This window comes from Triturus cristatus, chromosome 6 (assembly GCF_964204655.1).
Source record: "Triturus cristatus chromosome 6, aTriCri1.1, whole genome shotgun sequence".
NCBI classification, from domain to species: Eukaryota; Metazoa; Chordata; class Amphibia; order Caudata; family Salamandridae; genus Triturus; species Triturus cristatus.
In genome coordinates, this window is record NC_140589.1 from 161,843,124 (window position 1) to 161,861,546 (window position 18,423).

Below are 18,423 nucleotides of genomic sequence, written 5' to 3' on the forward strand. Positions count from 1 at the left end.
TTTTCATCTAAAAGAAGTGGATCAGGTTTATTAAGGTCCAGTTTAATCCCTAGATCTCTCCGAGGTCTCCCTCGGAGGAGATCAGAGACTCTTTTCATTATATACCTGCGGTCTTACCACAAAAGAAATGTGTATCTGTATCCTCCCAGCAAGTGATGTGGATCGAGTGTGCCCTACTGGATGAATATCTGGAACTTGTAGTGCGTATCCTTTTGCCGAAAATACTTTATGAAACCCATCCTTTTTAATCACCGTATAGGGGGAGCAAGAATCCTCTATTTGGCCATGTAACCTTATTTCCTAATGTGACAGGTTCATCTCTGTATTCCCTACTTTAATTTGAAATAACATTTCGTTTTTTCCTTTCTTTGTATGGAGCTGAGTCACTTTGTATTGCTTTCCTTGCAAACAAAAGTGAAGTGTCCCCTCTTTCAACATTTAGTGCGTTCTGGGGTTATTTAACCATCTATTAGCTAGGTACCCAGTATTACAATTGCAGAAACATCTAAAATTAGAATTATCAAAGTAAATTCTTTGTTTCACCTGGAACCTTTTGTCAACTGTGCAGTTGCATCATATCTTTTGGGACATATTTGTTGCGTGCTAGAAATCCCTTCCTCACCTTGGCACAATTGCCTGTGTGCTCGATGCCCTGAGTTATTGCAATAGCATCCTTAAAACATGTTTTTAGGTAAAACCTTGCTTTGGTCTCTAAGATTGTTAGTTGCTCTCATCAATTGGTCCCTAATAAAAGAGTCACTTAACCCACAAAATTCACAAGTGTTAGAGTTTGATAGTCCTCTCAGAGCAGCTCTGTAACTCAAAACCCTTTTTCATTCTTGTGCACTGAATAAATGTTTTTATCTCTCTAACGTGACATTAATTCTGCCACCAAAACGATCTTCTATCTTGTTAAAAAGATTCTAGAAGACATCACCAGGTTTACCAGTCCCCTCCTCCTCCTCTGATGGTTTAATAAGACTTTCATAGACTCTTGTTCCCTCTACCTCTAAATATAGGGTACAAATTCTAGAGGAAACTTCTCTCCACCAATGCTATTAATTAATATTCAAACAATTGTATCCATTTTTTCCAGGGCCGGTTTGATTTGCCCACTTAATTTTAAAAAATGATGGAGGTTGGCATTCCCGCAGCATCAATGACAGCAGTGGAAAATCTGAAAAAGTTCTGCGATAGCTAGGGTTAGTTAGTATTTAAACACTTTGTCGCTAAACAATTTGAGCACATATTTTCTCCAAGCAGGTTGCTAGCAGTAATAATGAGCATTGGCAAAGCCAATATGTCTTGCCTTTGGGACCTATTGCCTTTGCAAATGGGTTTTAGCCGTGCTGCGTAAACATCACTGATGCTGTGTTGCATGGCTAATGAATTTTTAACAAAAACATTGCTTTGACGTGAACAGCTGTTTGCTTTTGTCCAAAATTGTAGTGTAATGTAAGGTGGAGTGTAGAGTGCTGCTTGTTACCTGTGAAGGTATCCAGGCGCTGATTGCGCAGGCACTTTTTAGGTCGAGCATTAGAGACCTCTTGTATATACTTTATTACATACTTCTTATATACTTGTATGTGTATGTACTGTGTGGGATCTGGAGATCAGCCCTAGGACTTGTCTGCTTCTGAGGGACTTTTTTCTGTTCAACTGCCTCTATTTAACTGTCTTAATAGAAAACGACCAGTAGAGGTCCGTAAAATACCAGAATGCTTTCTGCTGAGGGACTTTCTTTTTTTAATTTTTCTGGAAACTGCCTCTATTTAATCTTCTTGATGGAAAACGACCAGCAGAGGTCAGTAAAATACCAGAATCACTTTAGCATTCTCTAGATTCCAGTCCATAGAAATGGTCTTCCATGAGCAACCGTAGACAATAATATTTTTTTCAAATCTTGTATTTTCTGTGATATGACCACCAAAAGCCCTGATTTTAAATTAAAAGCAGAGCTTTGGAATATACCATTTCCCACTGAAAGGCAATATTTCTCTCCATGTTTTGCCATACCTGGCATGTCACGCAGATTGGTGCTTACTTTTCCTCCATGTTAAAGAACCGTAGATGTTTCAGCACCCAGGCTAATGTGCTGCATAGCTAAATACATATAAGATCCCAAAGGCGAGACCGATTGCATTGCAAATGCTTGTGTTTTCTTAGTTACACATCTGAGTTGGATCAGTAACAAAAAAGGAAAATGGTGGGGAGGGGTGTGGAAGTAAAATGGAGGACTCTGACAAGTGAGGAAATGAAACAAGGGACATCGGCTGTGCATGGGAAATCAACACTCAGACACAATATGTGAGTGTCGGAGAAGCACACACGGCAAGACAAGGTAACATGAGGGTTTTGCACAGAAGTACACAGCAGAACGGAGCACAGAAGCACACAGTGAGACAGAGGAACATAGAGACAGGGAAGGAACATGGGATGGAAACAACACGGAAGGGTCAGGTAGGAACACAGCTGGACAGTTCAACACAGAGACCGGGGTGTGGGAGGAGCAAAGAGCACCTAGTGAGACAGAAAAACAAGGGGGCTGGACGAGAGGGGCAGAAAAGCACAAAACAAGACAGAACAACATGGAGACCTGGGTGGCACAGAAGCGCAAGGCAGAACACAGCAGCATGGAGATTGGGGCAGAGAAGTACATGAAGGACACAGCTGGAAAACACCTGCATTTTCATAGAGTGCTTAACAAAAAAAAAAAAAAAAGCACCAAAAAATAGGAACAGTGTAAGGACACACTAATTCATCCATGCTCCAGGGGATAGACAATCTCACGACGGGGATGTAAAGCCCACACAGGCCATCAAATAGTAAGCAAATGAGTGACAATGGGGCCAGCCAATGGTAAACAATAAACAGGCTCTAATTACACTGTGAGACCTAAAAAGGAATGCTTTCCCACATTAAGCAGTTGGGAGCCATAGCCCCCTCTAGGACTTGCCTCTCTTCTTTTCTGTTCGAGCTCCAGTGCCTTGAGGCACCTGCTGCGCTCCTCTCTTCCTCTTGCTTGCATTTCTCTCTCTCCCACGCTTGTACTGCACCTTTCTCATTTTTGGCTAGCTACTACTGCCTTCTCCCGTTTGTCCATTGTCACTGCTCTCACTCATCCTTTCATTGCTTTCACTGCCTTTGTTTCTGTTTTTGCCTCCTTTTTCTCCCCTTTAGTCCCTGTGTATTTCTGTGCTTGTACCTCGTTTTGTGCCTCGTTGTGTTTCTATTGTCTCTGTGCTCTTTCTGCTCCACCATCTCTCCCTACTACTCCTCTCCACATGTCCTTTCCATCCTCTGCTTCCCATCCAGGCCTGCCCACCACCCCCTGCGCTCATCCCCCTCAGAACTACTTAACAGTGGCTGAAGCACGGACATGCAATGGATACGAGCAAAGGGCGCTTCAGTGGCACGCAAAAGGTAAGCCTGTCGGCACCTGGCCCATACCCAGCTAGGAGCCCATGTCCCACCATGCCCCACCTCTACCCTGCTGCTCTCATCCATGCTGCGGCTTGCTAAGCTGTTGATGCGCCGCACAACACAATACGGAAGGAGCATTCACCTGCATCTCCTGCCGCTTCACCTTCACCTCCACACCCACCGCTTTAACACCCACCACCACGTCTGAACCCAACACCTTACCCAGAAACCAGCACCCAGCCACGCTCCACTTGGTGTCATGCATGCTTCTCAGCATCCGCTCACTCAGCAAACGCGTCACAGAGATCTCTAACCTACTAGATAATACCACATATGACCTCCTGTTCATCACTAAAATATAGCTAGCCGCAGCATCTACACCAGATATTGCCACCGCTATCTCCACCGACTACAAGATCGCCAGGCAAGTGTGCAAGCACAGACTCCGAGGAGGAACCGCCGGGTTTTAAGGACCCCATCAGCTGCAGCACCAACACAGAAACAGGAACTCAACTTCAAACTGCAAATCACAGCCAACTTCTCCCTGGTCGGAATCCTGTTCTATCGACCACCAGGATTCCAATCCTGAGACAACTTCACCAACAGCATCTTGGACTTTGGTGTCCCTTTAGTCATCGCCTACATCCTCATTGGAGACGCAACTTTAACCTAGAGAACTTGACCAACCTCAACACAGCCGCACTCCTCAAAAGTCTTCCCCTCAATAAACAGCATCATGGTTAATACACCCACTCCTGCCACCTGGATCGACCACACATTGTCAACTTCTCAGTCGACATTCCCCACCACAGAACAACCACTGTGATGGGCCAAGATGGCCAACACTGCAACACCATATCAGAGGCAAATTGGGATTCCTCTCTCCACAACAACCAACCACCTAACCAATGATACCAACAACCTTAATGACTAGATCCCCCCCCCCTGCATTGATACCCTGCCACCTCAGAAAAGAAGTTAATTTATAAGAACACATTTGCAAGCCAGCTTTTACATAGTAGAACTCAGAATGACCAAACAACACTGCAAACAACTAGAACAGAGGAGGAGGACGACGAGCCAAGAAGAAGCACACAACGTTTTCAAATCCAGCCAAATATACTACCACCAGCAAATCTCGGAAACTAAGAGGACGTCCCTAACTGAACGCATAAATAGCAGTTTGAATAGTCGCAAGGACATTTTTGTAATAATAAGACTTCACCACACCAGCAACAACCTCCAGCAATGTAACCCTAACCCAAGAATTGTGCAACAATCTCTCAGACATTTCTGCAGCAAAATCACAACCAAGTACTGCAACTTAAACCCACAACCAGGCCCATCAAACTTGCAATATTTGTCCTTGTATCAGACAAAGGCAACAACATGACCTAATGGAGCACTGTCACCATTGAGGAAACAATAGAATTCATCCACTCTGGGGCGCTGTCAGATTCTTGCCCCCACCATGCTTTCAGCAAAGGGTCAGCCCCATCGGCAAAGCACTCCCCGCCATCCCCAATACCTCCATACACAAAACTGCCTTCATGGTGGCACACAACTATCAAACCCTCCTGAAGAAGCCCTTGGTAGACACTACCAAGCTCGCAAACTGCTGTCTAATCTCCTTCCAACCATCACCCTTTCAAGATCCTGGAACAATTCATCAACAGACCCCTCGCCAACCACTTCACCTACCACCATATCCTAGACACCATGCAATCAGGAATCAGACCACACCACAGTAGAGAGACCACCATCATCACAGCAGCTGACAACACCTGGAGGATCCTGAAATACGGAGGAGATGCCTCTCTGTGCTGGAGGCAACCACCTAAACTTAAGGGAAGCGACAGAGTTCCCCCAGCAGGCAGGTGCAGTGAGTGACAGCACCTACCTGCAGGGGCAATTTCTGGGGAGTCCATGATATCCCCCTTTGTGTCCTTCCCAGGACTGCCCTCAGGTGGCACACTGACAGTGGGACTCCTGACAACATCTTGGCACCTGTGTTCATAATATGGCATGGGCATAACCTGAGTGAGGACATCGCATTCATTATAATCTGCCACACTGCTCATGTTTACGCCCATCGCACCTGTTTGAAGGAGTGCCTTGGTGCAAACATGGACTGTGCTCCTGATACATAATATGATCCACGGATGGTTGCACAATTTGAGCAGGCCTTAATATGCAACTTGTTTGCCTAACACACTTGGTGCTGTGCTTTGGGCATCATGCAGTAATATCTCTTGATTCCGCTTATTTGGGGGAGGTTGCTATTGTAGTTAACAATAATGAATATCACCAAAGCTCTTATGATGATGAAGAAAACGTTTCTTCTCTTCCAGGGGATCCTCATCAATAGTCATAAGCATTAGAATATTCCCGCCCATGTGCGGGAATATTCTAATGCTTATGACTTTGATGAGGATACCCCTGGAAGACAACTAGGATTACAGGTAAGTAACTAATCCTTCTCTGTAATACAGGGTCACCATCATAGGAATCGTTGCTGATTTGATAAACAGCCCTCCCTCTCCCCTCTATCATTACATTGTTTTTTTATTGTAATGTCTGATATTGAGGGTTTGTATTTGAAAACAAGGTCAAGGTGAACTGGATGCTAACTACCTGGAGCTGTGTTTGTTGGCATACTCAGGTCAGCCAAATGCCTAAAAGGTCAAGAGCATTTTTTAGGTCGAGCTAGACCGCTAAGCTGTCTCTTCGAGACCTGCTGTAATCGGTCTGTGGGCATCAAGTCCATCCTCTCTCTTGCCATTGCTTTTCATTTGTGTAAGTCAGTGTCCTTTGAAAATCCCTGCTTGTGAGTGGTCAGTCCTGCCTACTTTCTCTCTTCTGCTCCTCCCACAGAGCAGGGACTTAGTTCTGTCTCATTCCGCTATGGTTCTTCATCTGTTCTTTGTGGGACTATTTTTTTTCTTGGTTTTCTGCTCCGTTACAGGTTGACTGTGTTCAACTTCAGCGCCATATCTGCTTACATTTAAAAATAGCATTTTTCCTTCCACCTCCTCTTAATGCCACAGTTGTGTTGCGGCTGCCTCCCCTGCCGTGCCTCCTGTTCCCTTGCTTTTATTTTTTAGGCTTTTTGATGTCCACCGGCAGTTGGGATTTTTCTAGTAGGATATTTGTTGTTCGGGCTTCCTTTTAAGGGAGATTGGACTTGTTTTTTAGATTTCACGTGCAAGGGGAGCCTGCCCCCTCTCCTTCCTGGGTTTTCATTAGTTCCTATGAGGGCCAATTACTTTTCCTCCAGTTCTATTGGCTGCAGCATAGTTTCCTGTATTTACCAATGCTTCTTTAAATTCCACCCAGTTCTGTGTTGCTAAAGTATTCCGTGCTCCCACCATTATTTTACGATTTACATCACTGTCCGGACTCTCCTGTGTATCAATGGATGTTCGAATCCAGTGGGAATATAACTCTTTTCTTGAAAAATCGGCCAGGTCTTAGGGTTGCCACCTTTTTAAACAAAAATACCAGACCACTTATACATAAATTGCTGTTCTAGAAGGACTAATAAACAGTGGTGAAGCACTAGTTAGTCGTTTAAACAAGCACGCACATATCAAGATTGTTCGTCCTTTCTTAAAAAGGCACAGCCGTTTTAGTGCTCGGTGTGAAGATGGGGCAGTCCTGCTCTGCTTACGGTTGCGGGCACAAGTACAAGGAGAAGCCCATCTCTTTTCACAGGTAAGAAATCATTGTTGCTCCTGCGTTTTGAGTGAGGTACTCTTTACTTTCATGCGTGTAAAGCCATTAAAGATAGGGCAATGTGTGGTATGGCTGCATCAAGATATTGCAGACGGGGTTCAGAGTTGCTCAAGTGGTCTATAGGGATGCCTCGCTCTCGCGCATGCTTGGAAGGAAAAGGGGGCCGGGTGTACAATGGAGACGAGGTCATTTATTTAAATATTTGGCAACTCTGCATAAGTGCTTGGCACTGTCCTTCGATTTGTTTTTATGGTCGAACCTGTGTGCGCAGCATGCACTAGCTAGGAAGATACTATTGCTTCCAATGAGGTGCTTGCAGCCCGCCCATTGTTTTACATTGGTTTGTTCCTGTTGTTCTGTGGAGCATGGCACAAGCACAGATTTAATTCAGGTGCTTTTTCCATTGTTACTTTATTCCCTCCCATCATAACGCCTTTCCATAACTTTTAGGATTGTTACATCGTTTAAAGTTATGAAAAAATATAGTACTGTGCGCCATTATAGCGTCTGACGATGCATCTCCAATGAGAGTTCTCACGACGTATATATCCAACTTCATTTTATAGTGTGACTGCTCACAGTCACAACATATATTTCCAATTTCATTTTGCACTATATTGTCATAAGTAAAGCGCGCAAGAGTGACATGTCCATAGGAATTCTAATTCACGATCAACTATGCTTTAGGTAAGCAACTAAGGCTCGCTAAGAAAGGCAACATTCATTATACTGAAAGCACGCCTCAAAGTGTCAAGACTCGGGCGCCCCAAAACATGGGCGATGAAGCAATAAAAGAGAAGAGCGAGCGCGCTTTGGGGGAGCGAGGCCTATGCTCGCCACATCACAAGGATAGTTATTGGATTCGGCTGTGACAGATAAACGGCCAACACAATAAAGTGTTTGTGTGTCTTCCACCGTATGATTCAGTCCTGCAGTTCACACAACATAACTGGCACTTGGCACAGTGATCATGCACGCTCCTGACAGCTGTAATTAGTTGATGGGCTTTACCCCTAACACACACATCCTTTTCATGCTGATTTACCCCCTCCAGCCCCACCGTCTCAGCGCTTTTCTCATAACTTTTAGCCCTGTTGCATGGCTGAAAGGTATGAACAAATAGCGCCGTGCTGCATTATAGCGCAGTGAAAAAAGAGCTATGACGCGCCCTGCACTGGCCGAGGTATACCACTTTAAGAGAAAAAAATACCACACCAGCACAGCTTGTGGAAAATATAAAACATGGTCTTTTCAATAGGGCTTGCAAAGTTACAATTCGAAAGTCTCTCCCCCTCTCTTGGTCAGACTGACAGTACCTGAAGAGCTAGTCTGACAAATCAATATCTGGACTGTTTGGTGTTTTTTTGTTGTTTGTGAGCCGATTTTATGGTCCGATGGCCTTTTTTGTTTTTACTATTGATTTCCCGGATATTACAATAACCACTGCCTGCAGCGAGCACAGATACACACAGTCTCCCATATCTTGCTAAGCACCTAAACTGCTTCTCTTTACAAGTTTAAATTACTTTAATCACTTACCACGTTCTCACCATTTTTTCCAGTCGCTGTGCCTCCATCACAACCCATCAGTCAAGTCACTCCACACAGCGTCACTATCAGTACCCATTACACTTGTATATCCCTCACAGGCTAATCTTTGCTACTATCTCACTTACCATTGCTTGGAGGTTTCTGATCCAACAAATGAACAGACACAGCCTCGCCAGAGCCAAGCCCAGGCTCTTTCTCGTCTTGGAGCCTGTGAAGGAGCCAAGCCCTCAAAATGTTTGCTATGTAAATCATACCTCAAACTTCCTTTAGAATATGACCGTCTTCAAAAAAGTGTATTGACGCGTGGAAGCTTTATGCCGCATTATAGCACTACACTGAGAAGACGTATTAAAGTGTTACTTTTTAAACATGAACCACTAGTGAACTAAGAGAGAAGAGAGTTGCCCTGTGAACCATGGATTTGGCCCGGATTATTATACAGCAACATTATAGTCTAATAAATCAAACACAATGGGTTTTGTACAACTGGTATTCTGAACTCACTTAACTACGTTCTTAACCAATAATGAAGAAAAGGAGTTCTTTATTTGCATGAATGGAAGAGTGTGTCTTGTCATGGGGACTGTATGCATAAAGTTTTGAGGCTGTGCATGAGACCAAGTTGGGCTCTTATCGTGGTTTGACTCTGCACTTTGGAATTTGAATCAAAAAGGATTGAGAAATAGGACCCTTAAGCAGTCGATGCGAGTATTGTAACATATATATAGCGCTTACAACGCCTATTTGAAGCACGGGAGCACTTGCCTACATGGGTGGAAAGCTGCACTATGTAGGGTGTGTAGTTTTCTGCCAGCCTAGGAACCCGCCAGTAAGTACGCCACACACGGAGAGTAATTCTACACATCTTGATTCTGCTGCGTGCAAGTCAGAATCCAACATTCTAAGCCTGCCTTCAACACATCCCTCTCAACACTTATGTCACAGGTCTACGGTATACAGTGGGACCCAGAAGACTTCCGTTGTTCTTTAATCACAAGACACTACATCTCCCGCTTAGTTAAATATAAAGTCACAACTTTCAAAAATTGCCCATATTTTTTATTGGCTCCTGTCCCTATCCTTTGTAAGTGGTGGCTTTTCATTGGTCAATAGGCTTAGTAGGCCCTCCTTAGTACCGCCTTTACTCTTCTTGTAACCTCCCGTTAGGAAACTCCCTGTTACATGTTGTTATTCTGTAGGCTTTAATTACAGCCTCTGAGCACTAATTTCCTAAATCGCCTTCTCCTGCCTGCTGTTGCAGGCAGGGGACACTCCCTCAACGCAATTTGTTATTTTTACATTTATCCAGCACGACACGCCTCGGCAACAATAATGGCGGCTGTGCTTTCCTTTTGTTAATAGCTGGCCGAACGCAATCCGTAGGTGACCCGTGGCAGCCCTGGGCTAACGTATAGATAGCCCCGCGCCCATCTTGCTCTATAGCCTCACGGTTAGCAGCGGCGCTTGGCACACTAGCCTGATAACTCTCAACTGCAGCTACCTCCCATTCAAATAAGTCGACCACTGAGATAGCAGGTCTACTGACCTCTTGCAGCCAGCACTTAAGTGACACGCCTTGGGGGCGGGGGAGGGAGGAAGGGTGGGAGGTTAGTTGGGGTTGGGTATTTCTAATGGTTGAAATACGTATTGCAATGGTCATAGGCTTTGCCCGAACAGTTGATATGGACTTCTTATGGGAATATAACTGTGCCTTCAATAACCTGATCTAAAGTGTGTAAAAATCCGGGGTATGTAACCGAAACCCCTTTGCCTTTTTTTCCATTTCCTTTTCTTTCTTTTAGGATGCATGGAAAATCAATAAAAATGTGTTTACATTTTTTTTTTTTTTTCCAATTGCTGGCCGAACGCATGCGCATGCCTTTCTTTTTCTGTTTATTTACGTTTTGGTTTTTTTAAACGGCATCCCGCGCTTTACCTTTAAACATCTTAAGCTAAAGCGCGGGTGCCGTAATTCCTTTAATGTCAAACAAATAGAACACAAATTAGCGGTTTTTTTCTATTTGTTTACTTTTGAAGCAATCGCGACACCCACACTTTAGCTTAAGATGTTTAAAGCTAAAATGCGGGTGCCAACATTGTAACAAAAGTAAATAGCAAAAAAAGTGCCCGGCTGCCATTATTTCTATTTGTTTACTTTCGTTCCAATCGCAACCCCCCAGCTTTAGCTTTCAACATTTTAAGCTAAAGCGGGGGTGCCGCGATTGTGTCAAAAGTAAAGAAATAGAAAAAAAAACGTCAAGCAATAATGACAATGCCTTTTCTTTGTGTTTACAAAACCTGCAAGCAGTGTTTACGCACCGCTTGCAGGTTTTGTAAACCAATACATAAAAGGCTTTCTCATTTACAATGCCAGTAGCTCAAACTCTAGCAGATGCGAGATCTATTGCACTGCAAATACTTGTTCTCTATGCTGTAGCTTTAGACTAGTTATGTCTATGCATGCATTATTCTTTCATTTCTCCTGTGTTTTTTTAAAACCGGTGCAAGGGGTAGTTGGAAAACTTGCATTTATAAGTTTCCCATACTTGCGTAACATGTTGTAATGTTTTCAAAACTAGTCTAGATTAAAGAAAATGCCTTCATAGGGGCATAGTGTTCTGTTGTTAAATACTAGAAGAGTTTTATCTCGCAGGCAAAAATATTCAACGTCCATGTTCTACGTTCATGAATTCAGCAAAGATTCCTATGACGGAGAGCCAAAATTACACGTAGTCATCTTTCTACTACTTTCCAGTGATGCAGTTACATGACCTGCACCCACCATCCATCACTGGCTCAGCCTTCGCTCTTAACAGCATGCTTTTCACCTTGAGTACTAAAGGGTGTGAAGCAAGCGGTGCACTATAGAGGTTCATACTCGTGGATGCGATTAGTGACAGTTTGGTACCTTGGCAGAAGGTGTTAGTAATTCACAAACTGTGCTATTGGTAGGATGCTGTAAATACTATACTAAAGTGACTAATATTAGTATTGAGACCATATATTGTAATATGATATTTCTCTTCCATTCGTCTCTTGTAGGTATAAACACAAGCTGAAACAGAAGACACTGTCCCTTTGGTCCTGGGTCAGTCAGCCCAAAGAAACCAGGAAGTTCACAAATCCTTTCTTTGAGGCCAATGGCCTGGTGATCTGGCCCTCAGTGGCCCCTCAGAGCCTGCAACTTTGGGAAGGTAAGCTAGGTTCACCTGCTTTTGAGTTCTTCACTGCCTGTGCAGATGGTGTATGTCCCCCTGACGCAGCTGTGATACATTAGGATATCTATTTACAGATGTATCTGGCCTCTGTCTCATTAAATGAAGGGTTGAGACCTGCAAAGAGAATTCATTGCACCTTTATGTTAGCCTCCCATGTCTTAATATGTTGTGCATGAAGAACTTCTCTGTTAAACAACTTCTTTTCATTTCCAGGTGACGTATGGAACTGTAATTTGCATGTTAACTCCATTGAGTATGTAGTATTACGTTCAACTAACCACACCCGTACAATATGAGTGCATGTCACGGTGTTGCGTTGAGGCCACGGGAAATTGAATAACGATAGCATCAGTGTGTGGCTCCATATGTGAGTTGAGGAGAGGCCACGGTGTTATCTTGATTTTTAACTTAGAGCACAAATGCACATTTAAAGTTGTAGGAAAGTGACTATAAAGAAGGATTTTTGCTGGTCTGCAATAGCTTTCCTGCCCAGCAACACACGTCCAGATAGCTGAAGGGCGATGGACAAACCTAGGGAAAGATTTAAATGAGAGTACATTAAATACTGTCTCACAACATATGGCTGTGATCATCCATTTAGTAGGCTTGGGGACACTTTGACTTTCGGAGCGAGTTGTTAACTGAAGCGGTGGTTGGCGCCGCTCTTCTTCGGTATTTGGGGGCGTGAGGGGGGCTGCATCACTGGATCTTTTTACTTCAAGGCCATAAAGCAAGGACTCTCTCTACACTTCATGTAGTGTCAGAATCCCCTTTCTTAGAACTAGGCGTGGAATTCTCAGCCACCCTTTTGCTTCCTGGTTGGGAGATGGTGTCTTAAGTGCATGTTCTGATCTTACAAATCTAGTTTGCATCCCTGCTTCCGAACAATGCCAGTTACTGTGTCGAAATCAGCCATTTAAAGTCCCAGGGTGAGCAGTTTCATAGGCACTGCCACCATTACAACGAGTTCTTCCCATGATGCACAGCAGAAGCGTGTTTGTTTTCCAGACCTTTAATATACATATTTACATATCCCAATCACTGGGGGAGAGGAGGGGAATCCCAAAAAAACGATGGACTAGAATACGGCCATGAGTAATTACCAGCGGTGGAGATTCGTTCCACCCAGCATTTTTTCGACCTCCTCAGTGCGCCGCACTGAATTCTCCGTGTGTGCCCCGGGGTGGCTCTTGTGCGGACTGTGTCACTGGAGCCAAGCTGCACCCTTCTGACACAGGCAGACACCGGTCTGAGGCTGCTTGCCTTCTGCTTCAGAGGGGACCTGGCGTGGCAGTTTGGCGAGATTACTCCTATTGGAGCAGGACTAAGGTTGCTTTGCTTATAACCGGTTCCTGCCCGGGGTGGCATGGTTGGAGAAAAAAAGCAATGCCCTGGAATGCGGCCCGAGTAGCTATCGCTGTCAGAGATTAATTCAAGCACCCAGCCGTCATTTTTTTTTGGTATTCCACAATCCCTAAGCATCATAGACAGTTTTTGAGATTCAAACCAAGATAGAGAAAATATCAGGCCAACATTTTTACAGCAGATCTGAATAAAAAGCTTGGAGGCAGAGGTGCACCCAGATATCACGTGGTAACCGACGAGCAATGAAAAGCCTTTGCTGAAAAGTTCAAAGGTCATACCCACCCCCCTTCTGGGGATTTAGGAGTTTCGAAAGGAAGTGTGGCTGTTGACAATTACCAATAAAATGCTTCTCTAAGTTTATCATGTTTAAAGAGATAAACGTCTTGCGCCTTAAATCAGTCATTAAAAAGCGTAATGTGCTGTGTTTATAATTGTGTTATTCCCGCTTTTGGCCCTCTGTTGTCAGAAGATGCCAGATCCGACCGATTTTAAGACTGACCGATCTAGTACTGAGCACAGTAAAGAGATCATGACTGCAGTACCGGAACTTGGCCTGCAGGGGCCAGTATTGATTCCCACTTTCGCCTCCGATTCTTTCCTACAGTCCAGACAGTGCTGTGCATTTCATGAGACTGACTCATTTTATCCCCGACTTTCCTGTTACTTGGTTTGCATTTTTGTTTTTAGTTGAAACTCCTTTGACTAGCGGTTCTCCAAGAAATATGTGCTCCCGCAGATGCATTTTACATGCAGTGATGAAACCTTTCTGTTTTGGCACTTCCAGACCAGCTCAATTGGGATGTAATCTTGTTTATACTCGTGTAGGGGAAAATATTCCTTTATTAGGTTAGATCATATATTGTCTGCTAGCCTTCACAGACTCCTGGGTCTGTTCACGAGTAGACCCTCCCTTTGTAGGGAAAGGAGCTAAGCACATTTCACGGTGGGTGAACGCTAAATTCCAGTTGAATAAACGCTCGAAAGGAAGAAATCGTAACAGCTGTTGAGTATTGAAAAAAAATGCACTTTTTGTAGAATATAAGGGTTACAAAAAAAAGCCCCAAATCGTTACTCCTGTTGTATTTCTGTAGTAGACCGTCCTTGCAGTAAATGTTGCAGGAACCGCCTTTTGTAAATTTGCTGAGTTCATTAGCTGCACGGTTAGCAGAGATCCCGCCTTCCCTTCAGCTGAAGGTAAATCCTCCTTTCTCTTGCTTTGGAGTTTTCTAAGGTTTTCTTCCCTGGACCGTTATGTCTTCTAAGTCGTCTCCGCTCTCTAGTCGCTTTAGACAAAAGAGATGCCCCTTTTTTCGCCTGATCCCGGATTATCTCCATGTGTTCATTGTCTGGGACTGATCCCATCTGACTGGACCGGAGAGATGCGACAAGCCGTCCCAGGAGCTCGAGCCCTGCTTGTCACTGTGACACTGGCTCTTAAATCCCTGTGCGTCTACTCGTGCCCTTCTAATAACGCCAGGCAGGCCCTGTTGTGCCGAGGGGTCTTCACGCCCAGGAGGTGGGCTGGGTGTCAAGACTCGCATCTTGAGTAGATGCTTAAACTGAGGTCAGTATGCGGCTGAAGAACATTGGTCCCTCCACACAGTTTTATTTCTTCCTTAAAGATTTTATTTTTATTTCCATTTACAAATAATTGGCGCCATTAAAAGAAGAAATCCTAAACTTAAAAGAAATATAAAAACTGTCAAGTGGAGCAGGATCAAACTCCATGCAAGGGTTGGTACGGCGTCTGCATAGAGAACTGTGAAACTAAGAAGCTGTTCAGTGATGCCCGTGAAGTATTTTCATGTGTCAGGGTAATTGAGTACGTAAGCGTATGTAGGCCGCCATATGAAAATACATCATGAAGAAGAAATAGACATGGTTAGTCTAGCTATCAGGTTCTTTAAGTAACTCGCTAGTTAAATTGCTTCACCTAACATTATTTTATAGGTGTCCTATTCAAGAAAGTCTCAGTATTTGAGATGTCAACCATTTTTCCAGTGCTGCCTCAATTCTTTGCTACTCTCATAGCTCATAATTGCAGCATACGCTGTGAGAGCGTCTATATTTTTGCACATTCCTGTGTCCTAAAACCTAAATTGGGGCGAAGCATGGTACACAAACCAAGGTGGCCCGTGTTTTAGGAAAGAATCCTTGCATATCTGGAGTTCTTGCAAACCACCCCTGATCCTGCAGCAGCATTCATATATTTTGTATATAAATAATATTCTCCATCCTCGATTTAGGCACTAATTTACCTCGTGCTGTGACTGAGCTTTGTCGTCACTGCACAGCATTCTGAAGAAATTGGACTATTATTCCCTGTCATAATGCCCCGAATTGTGGGTTGCCCATGTGAATAATAATAAATGTCATTGTTATTAAGCACTTGTACGCACTGGAGTGATCTTTGTGCTAACCAGTAATCTGCGAAAAGGCCATAAAAAAGAGGGCAATAGGTTAGCAAAGCATGAACGTTTTAAGAGTCTTTCTGAGGGTTACATGATTGTAAATAATCGCTTACATCAGGTAATCTAAAAAAAAGAAATGATGAAAAAAAGTCTACCGTGCAAGAGTTGGAAATGTTTGATGCAGATCTGACACCTGCAGTGGACACCGCTGGCTCCCTCGGCGCGTTGTAATTCATGGTTCCTTGCTATAGAAGGGAAGGCTGACTGTATAACAAGCGAGTTTGAAGTAAGGCTCTGTACTTTACCTAAGAAAGCTCCTTTTCACAGTGTTGGTGGTAAGTGCGGTGAGCTGCCTTCCACCAGGCGTGGGGAGCAAAATGAATTAGGGTGAATAAAAGTATGAGCAGGCGCAGGACATTAGGTACACTGTAAGTGCAAAGACCAAGCTGTAGACCAAGTAGGCCCAGCTCTCTTGAAGCAGGCAGGGTGACAGAGGGATTCTGGGCCCGATGTCCTGATCTGTCGTTCATATCTATGAATCAGAGTAAAATATTAACATTGCGTTTGGTCCAAAAATACCAGGCCCAAAAACGAATGGGTCGTAAAACCTAAGAAGTGATCAGTTATAACTGGGAAGCCAACAGATGGGAAGTAAGATCTAGAAACCTTCCTACTCCAATACAAACCCGTGAAGAAGAATCGAGGGTTGACCGCAGCTGCACAAAGACCTGCAGCTCAAGCAAGCAGATGTCCTTCTAGAATGTGAAGCCTCACCCCAGTCAGATGTTTTTGACATTTGCACCAGCTGCGGTGACTGTGTCGACATGGACTTCCAGCAGGTGACAGAGCATTTGTCAGATGTCAGACACTGAGCAATTAACCAGGTCATCTTTTTCTGAAAGAACCTATTTAACTCATCTGTGAAGCCACCAAGATATGGAGCCTTGCTATTATTTAGAGGTTTAAGTGCTGACTCAATTTAGCAAGCCTTTAGGAGGCTCTCCGGGCATCACTCGTGGTTCTAGAGAGCGAGGAGACACATTGGCCCAAATGTCTTCAGGTCTGAATTCTGTGTCCAGCAGCCTTCAAGGTTACTTCCTCGAGTCTTTACTTCGAAGCTGTACGCTGACATCTGTGCTGGATGGTTTTACCAGTTCACACAATATCTATTGGATTGAACAGAAATACACAGGGCTTTCCATTCAGCCAGTACAGTGCACTGCTCATGCTGTGCTTCCCTTGAGGGTTGGTTAGTGCAATCTCAACGAGAACTCTGTTGAAGGACCTTTTCCAAAGGGAGTTGAGAGCAGTGAAACACTGCAATACTCCATGGCACTTAACACTTTGCATTTCCAGAAAGAGCTTTCGGAAGGCAGCCTAGCTCAAGTACACCAAAAGGTCGTTGACTGCCTTCTGTTTCTACAGGCGATTCGCTATATAATGATGGAGTTCTTCCAACCACTATCACTCTAATATCTTCTTTTGTTTCCTGCTGCAGGGGTTTTTCTTCGCTGGAATAGGTCTTCCAAGTACCTGGACGAAGCCTTTGAGGAGATGATCCACATCATTGAGCACAACAAGGAGCTGCAGGTGAAGGTGAACGCGCTCCGGCGGCAGTTGGCAGAGTTGGAAACAGAAGACAAGATGGCAGAGAGCCCCTGATGGCCGGGGATCTTCCTGTTCAGCCTCTCCACTACACTCCTCTACACACTAAAAACGAGTCCCCTCGGATGCATGCCCGTCCGGCATCAAGACTGCCCTCGCTCTCGGCACACCAACAGTTTCACGATGCAGTAACAGCATGCTGGCCAATGGGATCATTCCACTGTGGGGGACTTGCTAGGCCTGGTTGTTGTATGTGATCACTTTACTTTTTTTGAAAGGTAATAGTTATTTCTGGTTTGTGTTTGTGGCATTTCTTAGTCTGTAGCCGAGTGCTAGAGATTTCCGAAAACATTGCTTATTTTCTTGTCAAAGAAGGGGTTATTTCCTTTAGAGACCTGGAGATTGAAAGGATGTGGTTGGTCCAACCCTTTGGAATGATGTATGGGTGACTGCTGTATTTTTTGCACTTTTTTTTTTTCTTTTTTCAGTTTGTAGTCGGGGTCTTCCATCCACGTCTGTGAGCATGATCCCCAGTAATAGACACTTTAAAATGCCTTGTCCGTTATCCAAATATCCTCTCAAAGGATCTGATGTACATGATCTTGGAGGCATCACGAGTAAATAGTATTTTAGTTAAACAAGTGTACATGCTGTTTATAGATTGTTCATCTATAGTAATAGTACTTTGTTCGTGTCATAGCAGAAAGCCTGGTTTCTGAGTTGTTTTGTGGCTGGTGTTTTTACTATAAATTCAAATACTTCATGTTTTCATGTGTTTTGTGTGTGATTTGAAGTCAAGCAAAGATCAATAAGTGGATAAGCTTTTGACATCCTATGAAGCAGCCTACGCGACTTTGAACACGTGTGCATTTTTGCCATTGCCAAATACTGTTTTTAGGTAGTCCAATAAAAGGCTTGGAAGCCAGAGGATATACATCTTTAGACTGTACCAATGCGGCTGTAACCCTTTGTTCAGACTATTAACAAGTACCACAAGTAAGAATAATTGTTTGACATCACCTACCACTTAGATTTACTTTAGATGAATAAGACGCGCCGCATCTGTCCAGCTTACGTAGACGTTTAGGGATTCCCTTGTTGGACGAACCTTACTT

At 44.0% G+C, this 18,423-nt stretch overlaps 1 protein-coding gene across 1 annotated transcript in view; it reads left to right on the plus strand.

The window, feature by feature from the left end:
• MTMR9 (myotubularin related protein 9) overlaps positions 1-18,075 on the plus strand; it is a 310,732-nt gene extending 292,657 nt beyond the window's left edge. The window contains exons 9-10 of the mRNA XM_085610425.1: positions 11,752-11,903; positions 17,202-18,075. Of these exons, the coding sequence (XP_085466551.1) occupies positions 11,752-11,903; positions 17,202-17,365 (316 nt within the window). The 3' untranslated portion in view covers positions 17,366-18,075. The remainder of the gene's footprint in view (positions 1-11,751; positions 11,904-17,201) is intronic.
• The last annotated feature ends 348 nt before the right edge of the window (positions 18,076-18,423 follow it).